At 43.2% G+C, this 17,886-nt stretch overlaps 1 protein-coding gene across 2 annotated transcripts in view; it reads left to right on the forward strand.

Annotated features, from left to right (window-relative positions):
- The window catches only part of PPP2R1B (protein phosphatase 2 scaffold subunit Abeta), a 36,163-nt gene that overhangs the window by 11,420 nt on the left and 6,857 nt on the right, over window positions 1-17,886 (forward strand). Inside the window, exons 9-15 of one of the 2 annotated variants that reach the window (XM_027082351.1) lie at window positions 349-483; window positions 1,249-1,422; window positions 5,053-5,113; window positions 8,979-9,133; window positions 9,501-9,643; window positions 10,041-10,132; window positions 14,396-14,512. In XM_027082351.1, coding sequence (XP_026938152.1) covers window positions 349-483; window positions 1,249-1,422; window positions 5,053-5,113; window positions 8,979-9,133; window positions 9,501-9,643; window positions 10,041-10,132; window positions 14,396-14,512 — 877 coding nt within the window. Of the gene's footprint in view, window positions 1-348; window positions 484-1,248; window positions 1,423-5,052; window positions 5,114-8,978; window positions 9,134-9,500; window positions 9,644-10,040; window positions 10,133-10,537; window positions 12,907-14,395; window positions 14,513-17,886 lie in introns of those variants that run through there. The other variant, XM_027082350.1, reaches the window with a different exon arrangement.

Below are 17,886 nucleotides of genomic sequence, written 5' to 3' on the forward strand. Positions count from 1 at the left end.
TTTAGTTTATTTTTTGTTTCACTTTGCCCTATATGAAGGTAAACCTTACTTCAGTTTTTGTTTGTATCAATATTCCCTTAAAGCTCTTTGAGTTTAAACTTGGACCAGGGATGAATGGGACAGATATGTTAACATGTGACATTGTTATTTATTACTTATTAGTGCTTTATAAGTGTAAAGTGCTCTTTGGTGCATAGGTTTATATTAGTTGACAGATGGTCTGAGGAGACTTTATCAACTAATCAATACTGAAATAGTGCTGTCTTTTAAAATTCCTTGTGAAATGGTATGGAAGTTTCTATTGTCTTGTAAAAAAAAGAAAGGCTTTTAATTTTGATTTTGTTTTAGGAATTAGTATCTGATACAAATCAACATGTCAAGTCGGCTCTAGCTTCTGTAATTATGGGATTGTCTACGATTTTGGGCAAAGGGAATACCATTGAACATCTTCTACCTCTTTTTTTAGCTCAGTTAAAGGATGAGGTAAGTCTGGCTATAAATTTTGTTATCCTTTGATAGTCAGTGATTTGGTTTGGTTTTTGTTTGGGGTCTCACTGAGATAGAACCCAACAAAGTAACTTATTTTAAACCATTGACAATGTTTGGGCATGGGGTTATAAGTTCCCCAGAAAATGGGCCATTTGATACAGACTTAAAAATGTCTTTCCATCTTCTCTGCCTATTTCCTGCTTATATTCGCTGCTTATTTTTTTCTCTTTAAACTTAATGGATCTTTGTTTGATAAGTTTCTTTCATTTAAATATAAATATAATAATATCAAAATTATAACATTAGCTAATATTTATTAACACTATGTGCCAGGCATGATCATAAATGCTTTGCATGTATTATTATTACATGTAATTCTCACAACAGTCTTATGAGGGTGGGTCTTATTATTATTCCCATTTTACGGATGAAGAAGGTGAAGCACAGAGGTAAAATAACTTACCCAGGGTCTCAGCAGTGGTAGATCTGGGATTTGAATGCATGTAATTTGATTTCATAGCCTATGCCCTTTACCTTTCTATAGATTTTTCATTGAAAGTTCTGGTTAAGATCAGTTAAATTATGTGCTTTGAATTATTTGTGTACTCAGTGTTAAGTATTTCTTCCAAGACAATACTTTTTTCACCTGAGTCAGTACTTTCTTATTTTAAATTTTATTTACTCATTGTGTTGGTAGGAGAATATTGGGCAGAGAACTTGATCTTTACATGTGGTCTTTTGGGGCTTGTGTACTTGCAGTGTCCTGAAGTTCGTTTGAACATCATCTCCAATTTGGATTGTGTAAATGAAGTGATTGGAATCCGGCAGCTCTCTCAATCACTCCTTCCTGCCATAGTGGAGCTGGCTGAAGATGCCAAATGGAGGGTCCGGCTGGCCATCATTGAGTATATGCCACTGCTGGCAGGCCAGCTGGTGAGTATGGGTGCTCTGTGAACTGAAGGATAGCATCAGATAGTAGAGCAGATTTACCATGGCAAGTAGGAGGCCCAGGTGGCTCCTATGGTTATGTTCATTTAGACTCATGAAAGTATGGTCTCTCTTAGTTGCCTGTAGAGTGGTTTGCATTTTCATCAGTGCATTAACTTCTTTTTTTTTTAACTTTATGTATCCTTTTTTTTAAATTTAAATTAATTTATTTATTATTTTTGGCTGCATTGGGTCTTTGTTGCTGTGCGCGGGCTTTCTCTAGTTGCGGCGAGCAAGGGCTACTCTTCGTTGCAGTGCGTGGGCTTCTTATGGCAGTGGCTTCTCTTGTTGTGGAGCACGGGCTCTAGGCGCGTGGGCTTCACTAGTTGTGGCATGTGGGCTCAGTAGTTGTGGCTCGCGGGCTCTAGAGTGCAGGGTCAGTAGTTGTGGTGCATGAGCTTAGCTGCTCTGTGGCATGTGGGATCTTCCCCAACCAGGGCTGGAACCCATGTCCCCTGCATTGGCAGGTGGATTCCCAACCACTGCGCCACCAGGGAAGCCCTGCATTAACTTCTAATAAAAAGGTATTATAGAAACACATTTCACCTCCCCACTATCTGAAAGCAAAGCCATAGAAGAATATAATTAATTTCTTGGTTTATGTCACATAGATTTTGTGCTACTAAATGTCTCTGTGATTTAAGGAATATTTATCTCAGAAGAAAGGGAAGTATGGTTTTGAGATAAATCAGTTTTGACTTTTGCTCAGGGAGGCTTCCCTGTTTGCCTATATTCTGTGCAAAATGTCTCTGGTTACCACTTTTCCTACATTCTGGTTAAAGGGAGTTGAGGGCTCTCCATACAAAAAAGGAGTGTTGAAGTTTGTAATGCTAGTATTTTGGCCAAAGTCTACATTATCACATTACTGTTTGAGATTCATGGATAGTTGTACTGATCTTAAATTAATTAAAATTTCAGTGCTGGGTTTTTTGTTTTTTTTTTTTTTGCGGTACGCGGGCCTCTCACTGTTGTGGCCTCTCCCCCTGTGGAGCACAGGGTCCAGACGCGCAGGCTCAACGGCCATGGCTCACGGGCCCAGCCGCTCCACGGCATGTGGGATCTTCCTGGACCGGGGCACGAACCCGTGTCCCCTGCATCGGCAGGCGGACTCTCAACCTCTGCGCCACCAGGGAAGCCCTCAGTGCTGGGTTTTATAGCCACATCCTTCCCTTTCTTTTTTAGTAGATAGCCTCATCAGTTCTAAATTTGATGTGCCCTCACCATGTTGGTTGCACTTACTATAGTATATTATAACTGTCTGTTAAAATCTAGTTGAGGAGATAGACAACTGATGTCTTTTAGGGCAGGGACTGTGTTCAGTGTTTTATTTCCAGTGCTTACCATAGTGCAGTGCCTGGCATTAATCAGGCACTTAACATTTGTTGACTGTTAAGAAAATGAATACCTGAAAATTTTTTGAGAAAGCTCGTAATATGTCAGTTTATAGCCAACATTAGTACAGTTTGTTTCCCCTCTTTCAACCCCACTTCTGTTCCTTTCATATCATAGCATATGGGATTTCTTTTTTCTTTTCTTGGATCACTGAATTTGTATTGTTATTTTGGTATACTTAGTTTATGAAATGTGTCTGTGCATGTGTGTGACGTCATATGTTTTATCAAATTTGAAGTGTCCCATTCTTCAAAATGGATGCCAAAGATTATCAGTGTACAGGTTTCCCCCACTGTTTGAAAGTAGAGCATTCCTAAGAAAGCTTTTGTAAGCTGAAATGGCACAAAGCGAAGAAGCAATTACCATAGGACACATCTTGCTAACAGATACAGGAAGTAAATCAAGATAAAGCACATATGCTCACAGGCACAGTTCAAAGCAATGGCGGCCTGATGCTGAGATGCTGAGTGTAGTTCTAGGGGAAGGAGCTTGGCGGGGCCACTCTTGCTGCTGTGGTGCACACTGCCTGTCGAAGGGCTTGTTGACTCACTGCAAGACAAATGCTGAATGCTGTTTTCACCTTTTTTTGTTAAAAAAATCCCCTTCAGATTTCTTTTGGTTAGTGAAGACACGTATTGTTTTACAGCTCTTTTGTAAAAGTGAAGTGATATAAAGTGAACTTTCGAAAAGTGGAGGATACCTATATAGCTGATGGGGTCAGGCAAAGTCATCCTGTCAGTTTTTTTCCCTCTGCCATTCCCGAGTACTGAGAGTCATCTTCTGTTCTTCACTGGTGACTGTCATGAATCACCTCTCCGGAGTCGAAAGCAGCAGTGCTTAACTGGTTTGCTAAAGATTGAAATAACTGTACAGAAGGGAGGGTGAATTTTAGTACCATTTCTTGAACCTCTGTCCCTCCCAGACCTGGGAAGCCTGCAAAGGTTGATAGCTCTCCGGAGGAGTATGGAAACAGGCACCTGGTGACTTTGGCTGCCTCATGCTTGTCTAGCAGAGGTGACATGCATCAGTCAGAAACGTTTTGTTATACAACTTCAACTTCTTGTTATTATTATATACTTTATCCTTAAAAAAAATCTGTAAAAGACTTTTATTTCAGGTAGTCAACTTATAAAATTCTTTCAAGACTTTATGTATGGCCTGGCTTATGGACCATGGTGAGTGAAAGTAAAGCTAAACCACAAGAATCAGGAAATAAAAGTTAATTAAGACTCAAGAAAAATCCATGATCTGAAACGAAAAATAAGTCTTTGAGAGCGGACATGGTAATAATCTAAGGGTGCGCTAAAATAAAGCCTGTTCATAATCTAGTATTATGAAGCCATTTTATCATCTATTCAAAGCACTTTAATTACATTTCTTTATTGAAAATACATAATCACTGGTCAGAAGCTTCTTAGGATCCAAAGAAGCTAAAGACTGTGAACGCGTAGACCTCAAGAGGAGGGTGCTGGGAAAGCACAGTTCACAGCGATCGCCCACATGACGTGACGTCCCACGGTGCTGGGTCCGTGCAAATCAGCTCGAGGAGCTTGTCTGCAGCCTGTGCTGGTGCGGCCACCGTTGTGGGGGAGAGCAGTGGTGGAGAGAAGTAGGATGGTTCCACTGTGACTGTGCTGGGACCACTTCACTGTACTCTTGTGCCTGCTTTATTCTCTCTCTGCTTTCTCCCATGGATCCCAGAGTACTCTCTTTAGCTGGAGATAAGTCTGTCTCTTGATGTCACGTTCTTTATCCTTAAGGATTTATTATGATATTAACCAAAAGGGGGAAAATTTGAGAATTATTAATATTACTGACTGGTATTTTCCTGGTGATTCATTTTTACAAATATTCTAGAGATTGTTTGGCAGCCTGTGCATGCTACACTCTTCCTGCTCATCTGCAGTGTTGCATCTGGCTCCAGGCCACTCTGTTCCCTCCCACTCAGCAGTGCCTGGGCCGACTCACTTCTGCTCTTCTTTGTGACTTCTATCCAGTAAAAACAGGTTTACAGTGTGTAAATCAAATCTCATGGTATTCTTTTTCTGGCTGGTCCATGAATTCAGCTTATTTGGAAATAAGTCGTTTTTTTTAGCTTTCAGGTCACACTGGTGTAATATAAATAGTACATCTTGATTTCTAAACTTTGGAGACGTTTGTTAATGGAATCTTCTGTATCCATAGGGTGTGGAATTCTTTGATGAGAAGCTGAATTCTTTATGTATGGCCTGGCTTGTGGACCATGGTAAGTAAATAAGTTAATGGAAGGCCCATGTTTTTGCATATATCCCATTTTGTTCATATATTTTCTTTTTAGAAAGGAATCCTAATCTGACCATATTTTGTTTTACCAGTACAGGGATGAAGACAGGCTTTCATTAAAATCCAGTTAGCTTTTTCTGAGCACAAGTTTGACATTTCAATTTTCTACCAGTTTTTTTCTATCTTAAATTTTATTTTCTTCATTGAAAAATCTGTTTGCCCTATTTCTCATTCTATTACATTATTTTCAGGCTGTCTCTTCTACACACATATTCATTCCTTTCTTATCTCAAGGTCTTCTACTCGGCCATGCCATCTTTGTTTCTTCAGCCACTGTAGACTGGATTGGACAGGGATTGGAATCAGAAGAAAGACCTAGGGGGAAGAAATGGCTACTTGTCTTCTTTGAGGTGACATAGAGAAGGAGGTATACAGTGGTGCAGTAAAGGTGTCTAGGAGTGAAAGACGTCAGCTGTGACCTAGGATAGAGAGGTCCCAGATTTCTGGTTGCGTGAAGGGCATGCTTACTTCCTGTACCCTGGCTGCTGCTGCCACGATACTAAGAGAGGGAGAGCTGAGAACTCAGGGCAGGGTCAGATAGGACAGCATTTACAGAATAGATTTTTTTAGTATTTTACCTTTTCTTTGCATTTATAGCATAATTCAACAGTCACAGAATCTTTTTCCTCTAGTGCCACATACTGTGTTACAAATAAAAGCTGGAACTGCTGCTTATCAAAATATACAGGCAATTCATGTTTTATATAAAGACACTTCATGTTAACTTGTTAGCAGTTGACTTTTTGACAAGGTCTCAGGTCTGGGTATCTCCTCTTGTCTGCTGGGCAGAAGTGGGTAGGAGGGGTTCCCTCTGTACCAGTGAGGTCCAGTGCCAGCCCCATGTCTAGACCTGGCAGCTTCGGTGTGGTCTGAGATCTGTTCAGATGAGGGCCCTGAGGACTTACAGTGTCCTGTGAGCTTTGGTTCAATATTTTGGTGGATAAGATGGGTATCCTGCTTCAGTTCCAGAGCTTCTTATATATACTTTATGTACTGAACGTATCTCTGTGGGTGCTTATGGGTGACTCTTTGGGCGGAGTGGGGATGTTGTGTCTGCTTGTACATGTAGGTGGTTTTGCTGAGGGCATAGTTGGATCATATGGGAGATCATATGGTTAAGGAAGTGAAGAGGAGGGGTGTGAACAAAATGCAAATCTCATAAAGGCGTATATATGTAGATAATTTCATTGTTTTCAAACTAGATTGTGAAGAAGATTTTATTTCTATTTTTCTTGTCCTCCAAAGTTACCTTTTTATGGCTTAATTTTTTTCTTCTTAAATGAAACAGAGGTTTGGCAAATCATAGGAAAGGCAGTCTTCTCTTTTTAGAAATAAAGTGTTTATATTATTTCTGATAAATATTTAATGTTAGTGAGTCCCAGAAGATCAGTTCATACTTTCTTGGAAAGTTAGTGTTATAGATTTATTTTGAGGAACTTTTAAAATCCTCCTGTTCCACGAAGAATTGAATTCCTGACACCTTTTCCATGTAGGATTGTTCTGTCGATGCAGGTTAATTAATACTTCCTTTTTTTCTGATTTTTTTTTTTCCAATTTGGGAGCAACAGAGACCCTTGTGTCTTTTTCTGCAGTAGCATACTTAAGTGGGCATTGCAAATTTGAACCAATGAAATTCTTTGAACCAATGAAATGTCAGCTCTGAAATTGTTCTATACTTAATCACATGGGGTTTTGTTTTCACATTTTAGATAACTGCCGTGTAGTGATCAATGATCAATTAAATTTTTGGAAACTTTTTTTCCACTTATTAAACTACTAAAAGGATATTGTGAAAAATCCAGAGAACCATAAGGAAGAAAGCATCACTTACTTCTCTTCCCACGGTTGAGTGTATAGTATTGGCGAGAGGGAGGAATTTAGAAGGGGAATTTATTTTTTATAGGAGGAAGGGAAAAGTACCAAAGTTAGTGAGCATATAGAGTGTGTTAGAAATTCAGAGGAACGTTGCAAGTCAGCCAGACCTTGAGGGGAGAGGGAAGAAGAGGGAGGGAGAGAGACAAAACAAGCAGAGAGGAGAGGCAGAACCGTGGAATGGTTTGCATTCTTTTCACAGCAAAATTGAGAGAAGCCAAGAACATAGTAGGCATCTGGCCAAGTAGAGTTGAGTGCAGTTAAGGTCTGGGTCAAGGCCGAGCGCTCTGTCTCTGGTTACTCTGGCAGTGAGATCCCTTCCCTGTGGTAATGGCATTAGGATGAGAAAAATCTCAGGCAAATAAAAAAAACAATGAGAGGAGAAGACGCAGATGGGAAGAGGTCGGTTGGGGGGCGGGGGTGGGGGGGACGGTGTGCCCAAGACAAAGAATGTGAGTGTGAAGGGAGGGAATTTGTGTTAGGGGTAAACAGTTCACTTGAGCTGCTCCTTAGCGAGTGCTTCTAGATATTCCTGGCAGGTTGCTGCTCCCACAGGCTTTGGTCAGGTTGCATGTTGGTAATAAATTATATAGTTCCTTGGCTAAGCTGCCTTGCCTGTTCTCATCAGTGGTGTTACCTAAAAGGATCTATGGGCTGGGAAGAGCTGGGTATTTCCTGTCCGAAAGCCTTGTAGAAATTGTCCAGGATCAGAGCTGTGGCTTGGATAGCTGTTAAGCCACAGCTGTCACCCAGGAGGGTTGGGCCCATCTGGAGAGAGAAGTAGAATAAGGAGTCAGTACCCACCACTCTAGATTTGTTATCCAAGCCCAAATTTTGAGTCGTATCGGACACGTAAAGTGAAGCATTGCCACACCGGTCTTTGCTGAGTGCTGTATGTAGCAACTAGTTGTTGAGAAGATCGTAGCTCAGGCCTTTATGATCTAGATTTATGACATCTTTGCTAAATGACCTCATAGGGAATTATGAGGTTAAAGCAGGCACATATATTCATAGAAGACATTTGACATGTTGTCTCAACAAACAGTTTTAAGGGAAAAAAAAGCAAGTCAGTCTTAAGTTTTTATTTGCTGTTGTATAGATGACAGCAGAGGCCTCTAAATAGCCCCTCTCTGTCATTCTCTCAGCTGTTCTTGCTGCTGCTGGAATAATCTTGCTAAAATACCACATTGGTCATAGGGTCACAACTTTGCTTTAAAAACCCATCATTGGTTTTCTTACAAAGTCTAAATTTAGCTTTCATGATGCTCTGTGTTCTGGCTCCACCCTAACTGTTCAACCTTACAGTCTCCCAGATTCCAGTTTTTTCCTTTGTGCCCTGGGTAAATTTTTTTGGCCTTTCCAGGAATTCCTCCCCTCTTCTCTCCATTTACACAAATCCTCCCTAATCTTTAAGGCCCAGTGCAAGGCCTCTCTTTCCCGAAGCCTTCCCAGATCTCCCTGTTCTCTGTCCTCTAAACTCCTACAGCCCTCAGGGTCTTTAGTATACAATTTCATGCTTCATTATAATCAGGCTTAGATCACATGACTTCTTGGAACGCATTAGCTTTCATTTTTCTGCTAAAGTGTGTGATCTTTGAGGGCAGTATCTTATGCATTCTTTCTGTAACACATAGCACATAGTTGGCACTCACATTTGCCAATTAATTAGTGATGTGTATAATGAGCTCCTTACCTCCCTTTTCCTTGGACATTCTATACATTTTGAAACTGTAATAAGACCAAATCAGCATACTAGGAGTCATGGCTGAGCATGCTTGCCACTGCAGTCTGACTAAATTGGAGTGTTTACAGAGTTTTATTTTTGGTCCACCTTTGATGATGATGTAAGTAGAAGTAAACTAGGTTGTGCTCACGCTCTGAGCAGCACCACAACGTGACCTTCACCCCTTCTGCAGTGTACGCCATCCGTGAAGCTGCCACCAACGGCCTCGTGAAACTAGTGCAGAAGTTTGGTAAAGAGTGGGCCCAAAATACCATCGTTCCCAAAGTGTTAGTAATGGCAAATGATCCTAATTACCTGCACAGAATGACCACTCTATTCTGCATTAATGTAAGTATTACATAGCTGTTATTGCTAAGCTCAGATGTTAAACCAGTTGTTCAGTACTGTATTATGAATTCTGAATATGTTGCCTTCTATTTGGACTATATTTCTTATACTGATTAATTTGGACAGTTAGGAGATGAGAGAAAAATGTCAATTTTTCAATTTGTGTTAAAATCTGTAGTCAAGTCAGTTGTGAATGCTGGTCTAATTCTGGGATTCTTTGCTACCTTGTATCCTTCATTCACATGCTCACACTAGAAACATTTTCCTGTTGGCCAGTTACTTTCTTATTAAATATTGTCTCTTTAGATTTGGGGATATTTAGAAAAATAAAAGTGTTTTTAATGTGCTGTCTTATTTCTTTTTCTAGGCACTATCTGAAGCCTGTGGTCAGGAAATAACCACTAAGCAGATGCTGCCTGTTGTATTGAAAATGGCAAGAGACCAAGTAGCAAATGTCCGATTCAATGTGGCCAAATCGCTGCAGAAAATTGGACCAATTCTAGATACCAAGTAAGATTTTAGTATTATTCTTTTTTTTAAATACTTTTAAAATTTCACCCCATATAGGCAGAAATAGCTAAAATTAAATGCGGTGATTTTCACTTCACCTAAGATGTGGGATTGGTTAAAGAAAATAATAGAGTAATTTAACAACCAGTTTTGAGTGTGTGTACTCTGACTTTAAGCTGTGTACATATGTGGATAATTGTTCGAAGCTAATTCTACAGAGAACCTGAGAAATTATTTAATACTTGTCAAGTTTATATTGTAGGTGTTTTAAGATTTTTTTAAAAATTTTAAACTTTAAAAATTACCATAGAGCAAATATATATATATACACACACACCATAAAGCATTTCTCTGGCTCAGAAGACTGCCTCTCACAGATGATACCATTGCATTTTAGTGCTTTGCAGGAGGAAGTTAAGCCGGTGCTACAGAAGCTAGGCCAAGATGAAGACGTGGATGTCAAGTACTTTGCACAGGAAGCTATAAGTGGTATGTCTGTTTTCTGCCTTCCAGCTTTTGCTTCGGCTAATGGGGTATGAGTGGTGTTAAGTGGGCCAGGCGATGAGCATCTGGACCTGGGAGGTGGTAAGCTCCCGGAATGCTCGTCTTCTCTTTGGGTAGAAGCTTCTTGGCCCACCACTGAGCTGGCCATTTTCCCAATTCCTAGGGCTGGGTAGGGATGTGATTCTTACTGGTAAGAACAGTTTTTTGTTTGGATTTTAATTAGTTTTTAAAGTTTAACTTTTGATTAGCCTGACAGTAAAGAAACTGACCACAGTGAGAAGCTCATACATAGTCTTATGCTTTTGGGTCATTTTTGTTGTGCTTAATGTTCGCATAGATAGTTCATGAACTTTCTGTACCACTAACTTGCTTTTGTTTGGAATTTTCTAGTGCTTGCATTGGCATAACGAAGAAGAGGAGGGGAAAGACTTTACTAAATTCTTATCACAGGTTTCTAGTCCATGTGTTCTTGAACTGGGTGGAGAGAAAAAATGGAAAACCTTCAAGACCTCATCTGAACAAATGGCAACAACTAAGAAGAAATCAAATTTCAGTGACTCGATTCTTTCTAAAGATTGTTTTTTACTTGTCTTCCTTGTTGGGATAATTATATTTTAACTGTTCTTATTGGTTGTGACCAATTCCTGACACTTGCACGGTCATTTCTTGGTTGTCTCCTAATGATTTATTTAGCACCATCTGATCTCCTGCATCCTCATTGTTTAACCAGGCCCAGGCCACTTAATATTCCACCAAGCCTGGACAGGTTTGGACCCAGATGTGGAACAGAGTGATCCTTTTGATGTTTATATGTATCTGTGTGTCTCCATCATTCCAAAGTGAAATATACATGGTTTAGAATAACTTATTTGATAAGCACTCCGCTTGGGAGACACATTGAGGTTTAACTGTAGTGAGAGCCATATTTTCCTGGGTAGTGATGGTCTGCCTCAGTGTCTCACCTGAAAGGGGAATGTGGAAGCTCAGGGTTCATGTATTGGTTGTTTTGGTTCTTCTTTGCTCGATTTTGACTGTAATCATGTCATTCATAAACCTGAAGTGCAGATGCATCTTGCTGCTAATGTGTCATGTTGAAACCTAACTCATTTTCCACAGCTCCCCACTGTGACTGCGTTCAAAAATACTCTTTCCCGCTGAGAAACTTAAAATCTAGTGCCTCCTAGTAAGCAGTGGTTCTACTGTTTGACTGTAAGATTGCAGTTGTATTTCTAATGAGTAAAGGAACCACTGGTATAATCCACTGTGAGGATTTCCTGCTCTTTGCCTGGTTCTCCTTCCGGCTGTGTGAACATTTGGTCCTTGCTACATTGTACAGTAGTAGCTTTCCAAACTGAAGTTTCATTACTAATTTTTTGGTATAGGTGATGCTGGAATCTTATCATTTGAAATGTTTGTTTTTCTACTTTTACAGTAAAACCTCATTAGTTCCTCCTGGAATTGAAGATAATGAGTTAAGCTGAAAGGTTTGCTGAAGCAAATTGATAGTAGGTGAGGAAGCCTGTTGGGTCTGAACTACTTAAACAATTTTAACGCTCCTTAAAAAGCACCCGTTTACCACTTGATATGCTAGTTACTAATCACTCTTTTTAATTATATTAAAATACCTTCCGTGAGGATCTTTGTGAGGCCACACCTTTATTTAGATGCATTCAATTTACTCTTTATCTCTGATATATATACATATGTATTTAATGGATAATTTAAATATTTTTTCTTTAAAATTTATGAACATTTTTCACCTGATCAAACTCAACTTGTCCCTAATGCATTTTTAATTAATGAGGTTTTATTGTAGCTTTTTTTTCTCTCAGTGCATCTCGCTATGTAGTTTGCTTGTTTCCGTTTTGGTTTTCAGACTGTTTTCTTTCATTCACAGTCTCTTAAACCCAGCGAGCCCTGTTCTGTTTTGTGAAGGTCCAAAGACTCCTAGAAAACTTTGTACATTAAACCATTTCATAAAACCAAGTTTGACCAAATACTTTCAAGTTTGTCTTACCTTGGAAAAACAGAACTTTTAAAATCAGAATTACCTGCCTGCATTTAAAACTGCCAAGCTAGTTTATAGTATGTTTCTATTTTATTACTTTTGGGCTAAGGATTAAATACTTTCCTAGGCAATAATCTCTTCTACATTCTCATTTTAACATCTTAAACTATTATGCTGTAAACAATTTTAGTTTCATGGTTCTTTTTGTTTTTTTATTATCTGCAGGTTTTGTTTGTCTTCATTGAATTTCATATTTGAGAGACTGTTGTCTTGATTGAAACAAATTTGCACAACCCTTGCTTTCCTCTGGTTGGAAATGCCATTGGTTTGGGGATAGACTTTTAAATGGCCTAGTGGACCCCCTGGGGAGCTCTGTGCATTGACCTCTACCCTAAAACTGTGGTAAAGGGTAGACAGAAAGCCCTTGCTTTCTCCCAGCTGGGAGCTCAGCAGGGCCCTATCTTTTTGGGTGACCCCAAAGGGACTTCATTGTTTCTTTCTGACTTAAACAATAGGGAATCCCTTTTGTTACTCCTCAGAAGAATTGTTCTTTGGCTCATAACTTTGTCATTTTCTCCATGGATTAGTTTTCTTGTCTTGATTTCACTGGAATGTAAGCTCCAGGAGCTCTGCAAGGGCTGGGATTTTTGTCTATTTTGTCTTCTGCTGTATCTGTAGCACCAGCACCTAGATCAGTGTCTGGTGTACATAGTAGGTGCTCAATAAAAATATGTTCAGCTAATTTCTAAAACGTGCTCTGGTGTGTTTTGTGTGTTGAACAAGTCATCCAAACTGCTTCTCATTACCCTGTCGACACAATGAAGGAATTTCACTGCTTTTAAGAAACGAGCTTTTTGTGGCCCTTCTCCAGTCCCCATTCCACTTGGATTGTACAATGCCTGGACTAAGCACTGCCATACTTATCCATCCTAGGCAGTTTACAGCAGTTGTTTGATTGACTAGGAAAGTGAAGCAGAGATATATACAACATATGTCAATGAAAGTCTCATCAGTAGTGGAATTCACCTTAGTGTTTCTTTCTACAATATTTATGGGGTTTAGCCCTCACAGGCTTAAGAGACCAGATCTTGTTTGTCTGCCTGTGCTGCCATGAAGATAGGAACCTGAAGTGCATTCTGTTTCATAAGAAGAAACAGGTTAATATATGGTTTCTAACGAGACTTTGTTGATATAATAGCCCTCAGCTCACAGAAATATCATAGCTTGGCCACAGTGATCCTAGGCCCTGGGGGTCTTTGCTGGACAGCTTGTCTTGACTCAACAGAGATGGCAGCCTGACCTTTGAGCTGTCTTATCCAAGCATCCAAGATACTTGCGTGGACCTCCAGGGGAATCAGATGTGTCATTCCTGACCCAATGGTTAGGCTGTGGTAATGCCGGCTTGTTGCAATTTTATTAATCGCTGTGTTGTTATGGAGTTAAAAATCTTTCCTGTAGAAATCACATTGGTCCCATCCCCCTGGGGATGGCAGGGCAGGGTGGCCAAACAAGTCGGGTGCTCGTTTCTTGCCTTTCACTTAAATTCCTCTGACCCTTTTTTTTTTCCTCCTGGCATTCTTGTCTTAAAGCCTCCTTTCTGCACTGCCTGGATGTAAACTGGAGGGAGAAGGAGCTGTCACCTTGTTCTCCTTGGTTGAACAATGAAGCGCTTGTGCTCTGATGTTATGTAATTGTTTCTCTCTGATTCTCTCATATTCCTGTTTCCATCCAGTTCCTTGCTCCTCTCTCCTGTTCACTCACATGTCTCCAGTCTTTTTTTTTGTACCTAGAATAGTCTCACTATTCCCCGTTTGCCTCCACGAGCCTGCTGTTTCCAGGAAATTATATAATGTTCAGTTGAGATGGAAATCTTCTGGAGGATGAAGAGAGTTTAATTACTCATTGGGTAGAGAAGCCAAGTCATTTCTTTATTCAGAGTTGTTGTCTCAAACTGATGTCAGTTCTGAAAGGAGTCCGAACTGTTTGTCTGGGGCTCTGTAGGCTGTCAGTGATCCAGACCTGAGGGATCACCCAGCCGGTACCAGTGGCCCTGCGGGGTAGCACTTTCCATGGCTCTCGAGGAAAAGGCGCCTTCAGTGAGGTCCTGGGGTGAACCAGCTCTCTGCACAGAGACCCACGTGCTTCCCCACTGCAGGGTTGGAACACCTGAAGCATCGCAGGTGGGCTTAGGGGGATGTGGCCTGGTTGGGACAGTTACAGTCCGCTGTCTCTGTCTCTAGTGGTGGCCCAAAGGCTGAGGAAGCTAGATTTTCCTGTGAAGGACAGTGGAGAGCCCAGCACCCCTGGGGCTGACAAGAACCACTTCCTGAGACCCAGAGAGGACACTGGGAAGGTAAGTGCTGCAGACACTCCTGGCCTGAGTCCTTCCCTTCCTTGCCTGGGCCGAGGTGTGGGTAGAGGGCAGCCAGCGAGGCAGCGAAGCCAGATCTTTACCTCGCTCCCTGAGGGGACGGTCACGTTTTGAGGGCCACGGGAGTGTATTTTTAAAGCCTGTTGCCCTGCTTCTTGTCCTTCCTTCTGGGAATGCTTTCTGAGGGGTGGGGTGGGCTTGCCAGCGCTCTGTCACTCGTGTGGCTCTGCCCCCATGCAGAGGACAGAGGTGGTTGGCTGAAGAGTTGCTGTTCCCACTCACCTCACAGAATAGACAGTTCTCATTTGCTACAGTTCCTCTCAGGTGGTCACTTCCATTCAAGGAAAAAACCACTTCTGTCAATTTTACTGGGTAAGAGTGCGAACGTTTTACAGGCCCCACTTGACGCCCCTCTGGAGGAGGTATGCCAAAGTTCAAGTTCGGCAAAGTTGGTGCCGGCCACTGCCCTGGGGCTGTTTGTTAGGAGGGTGATTTATGACCTACAGATATGTTCAGAAGAACAGCACAGAGGGTCTGGCTGCCCTGTGCTGATGTCAGGCTGCATTTAGTTTATTTGGAAGATAATGGTATTTTCGCACCCACTCCAGTGGGTTTGCTTGGTGAAGCTTCTAACGATGGGAATAAAGATACAGACCTACTAGAGAATGGAGTTGAGGATATGGGGAGGGGGAAGGGTAAGCTGGGACAAAGTGAGAGAGTGGCATGGACATATACACTACCAAACGTAAAATAGATAGCTAGTGGGAAGCAGCCGCATAGCGCAGGGAGATGAGCTAGGTGGTTTGTGACCACCCAGAGGGGTGGGGTAGGGAGGGTGGGAGGGAGGGAGACGCAAGAGGGAGGAGATATGGGAACATATGTATATGTATAACTGATTCACTTTGTTATGAAGCAGAAACTAACACACCATTGTAAAGCAATTATACTCCAATAAAGATGTTTAAAAAAAAAGTTTGTCTTATAAATCTTTATGGCTTTTCCTTCATTTTCTGTGAACTGAGGCCATGCGAACCTTGTGCTATTGTCCAGGCCCTGAACTGTAGTCTTTCATCTCAGAATGTTCTCCCCTCCCTGCCGCGCTGTGCACTGTTCTCCCAGGGCCGGCAGCTCCCGGCTGTTCCTGCAGTGGCTGCCCCGCGGGAGGAAGTGCCGAGGTGACAGTGCTGCTTACAGCCTCAGCAGCCCTGGGCCCTTGCGTCCGTACCTCTGTTTCACTGAACTTGGCCTCAGAGAAGAGACCGTGGCCGAAAGAGTAGGCATAATAGTCACAACTTTTTAGACCTAAGCCACAGACTTCCTTGGGAAGAAAGGAGTTATGTTTTCCTACACACTCAGGGTCAACTGGCCATACCATTAAATGCACGGTTTGCCTTTGATCTGCAAGTGGAATAGTTGAGGCGACCCCTCTGTGGCAGACTTGCCAGGTCTCTAGGCGGCCCCTGATGGCCACAAACTGGGGAAACAGTATTAGCTGCTTTTCCTCGAGCCTCGAGCCTTGGTAACTGTGCAGGCATCTTGTCAGGCACCTGGCAAAACCTCACTGAATCCTCGCAGCAGTGTGGTAGGTGCTGGCAGCTCTGTTTCTCAGCTGGTCAAGAAACTCCCCCCAACCCTGTCGTGTCTACTTGGACGTCTTTTCCAGCAACGGAGGCAAGAGGCACTGCTAGGCCTCTGAGGTTGCAGATCACTTAACCCAGAAAAATCCCCTGCTCCATGACTCAGGGAGCCTTCCCCGCGTTTGTTTCACTTAAGGAAAAGGACTCGAGGGTGAGATGAAAGGGAGTTGACTGTTGCCAGGCAGAGCCCTGCGTGTCAGGGGCCAGCAGCCAAGTGAGTGATCCAGGAAGTCATCCAACTGCAAACCAGAAATCGTTCTTAACCCCTCACTCACTCACTGTCCGTGGCCCATAGCAAATTCACCCATCTGCCCCGATGGGGTCAGAGGGTCCCGAGAGCCCTGGGAACTGCCTCCAAAGTCCACTGGCCTCTGGGCCCCGCGGGAGCCATTTGACATCCCAGGGCTCTGGCCTGCCCCTTAGTCCAAGAGGGAATGACCCCAAGGGGTGAGAGCCAGTTCCTTTGACGAAGGGTGTCTACTTGGTTCCTCCCAGACTGGCCCTTGTTGTCTGCGGAGCCGTCTGTGCTCTGGATGTCGCCTGTGGCCCCCGCCTCGTGCAGGGAGCAGTGCGGCAGCCTCGTGCAGGGAGCAGTGCGGCAGCCTCGTGCTCCCTGCCCACCCTGGGTCAGCTCGGCAGCTCCTTCCTGGCGGCGGACGGTGGCCTTCCCTCTGAGCCAGCGGGACTGCCCTCGTGGACGGTCCGAGGGCTGCTCTCTGATGACAGAGCTGCTGACGGGCCTCTGTCAGGCGAGGGTTAACAGAGGATTTGTTTATTGAATCACGAAGTAGCTGTCACATGATTTTAATCAAAACACCATTTCCCTGACAACAGTGATGTCAGTCTTGTTATTGCAGGAAGGAGCAGCTGCGAGGGGCAGTCAGGCTCCATGCTGAGCCCGGGTTCGGAGACTCAGATCGAGGGAAGCATCATAAATGACGCTTGCAGGCACCAATGTGCCAATCTGCCCTCCTCTTCCTCTTCTCTCTGTCCTGACAGCCTGTCCCGCACAGACACTGGCTGGAGCCCGGCCCCCGTGCCCCGTCTCCGCTGAGATTGCACCTTCTGCACTCCTTGCTCCTTTTACCCTTGTTTCTACTTCTGGTTTTTCCAGTTTTCCTTATTTTCCCGGAACTCAGTCATTTGGGCCCCTAGGATCTCTGGCCTCTGACTCCTGGCACCTGGCTCTCCTCTGTGTTCTAAACCAGAACTGGTGAACCAGAAGTCCTGCTAGCCCGAGGTGGGGGACTGTCCTGCAGCACAGGAGTCTCGCCTTCGGAGCCAGCTTCCCGCGGGCGGAGGGGCTGCTGTCCTGTCCTTTCTCTCCCGAGGGCAGGTTAGGGGAGCCTAGGGCTGCCTGAGGGTCTCCAGGGCGGTTCGAAGGAGCTTGGCTGTGGGTGCCTAAAGGCTAAGAGCTCCTTAAGGAAGGGCCAACCTCAGGGTTGCAGGATTAGTTCTCTTAAGCCCAGAAAGACTACAGGAGGCCTGCGTCCAATCCAGCTGAGGACTGATCACAGAGATCAGTGTCAGGGAGGTCGGCAGCGGACCGCTCCCAGGGCCAGTGGCGCAGTGTCCTCAGGCTCTGCCTTCTCTTGGCACCTTCTCCTCTCTGGCGGCTGGGGAGCAAGCAGCTGTCTCTGCAGAGAAAGATACCCAGGCTCTCCAGCCCTTCTCTCTCCAGGAGCTTGGCCTTAAAAGTTGGGAGATGGATGAAAACGGCCTC

Source organism: Aethalodelphis obliquidens, unplaced genomic scaffold (assembly GCF_003676395.1).
Source record: "Aethalodelphis obliquidens isolate GAN/ISIS:26980383/991018 unplaced genomic scaffold, ASM367639v1 scaffold46, whole genome shotgun sequence".
NCBI classification, from domain to species: domain Eukaryota; kingdom Metazoa; phylum Chordata; class Mammalia; order Artiodactyla; family Delphinidae; genus Aethalodelphis; species Aethalodelphis obliquidens.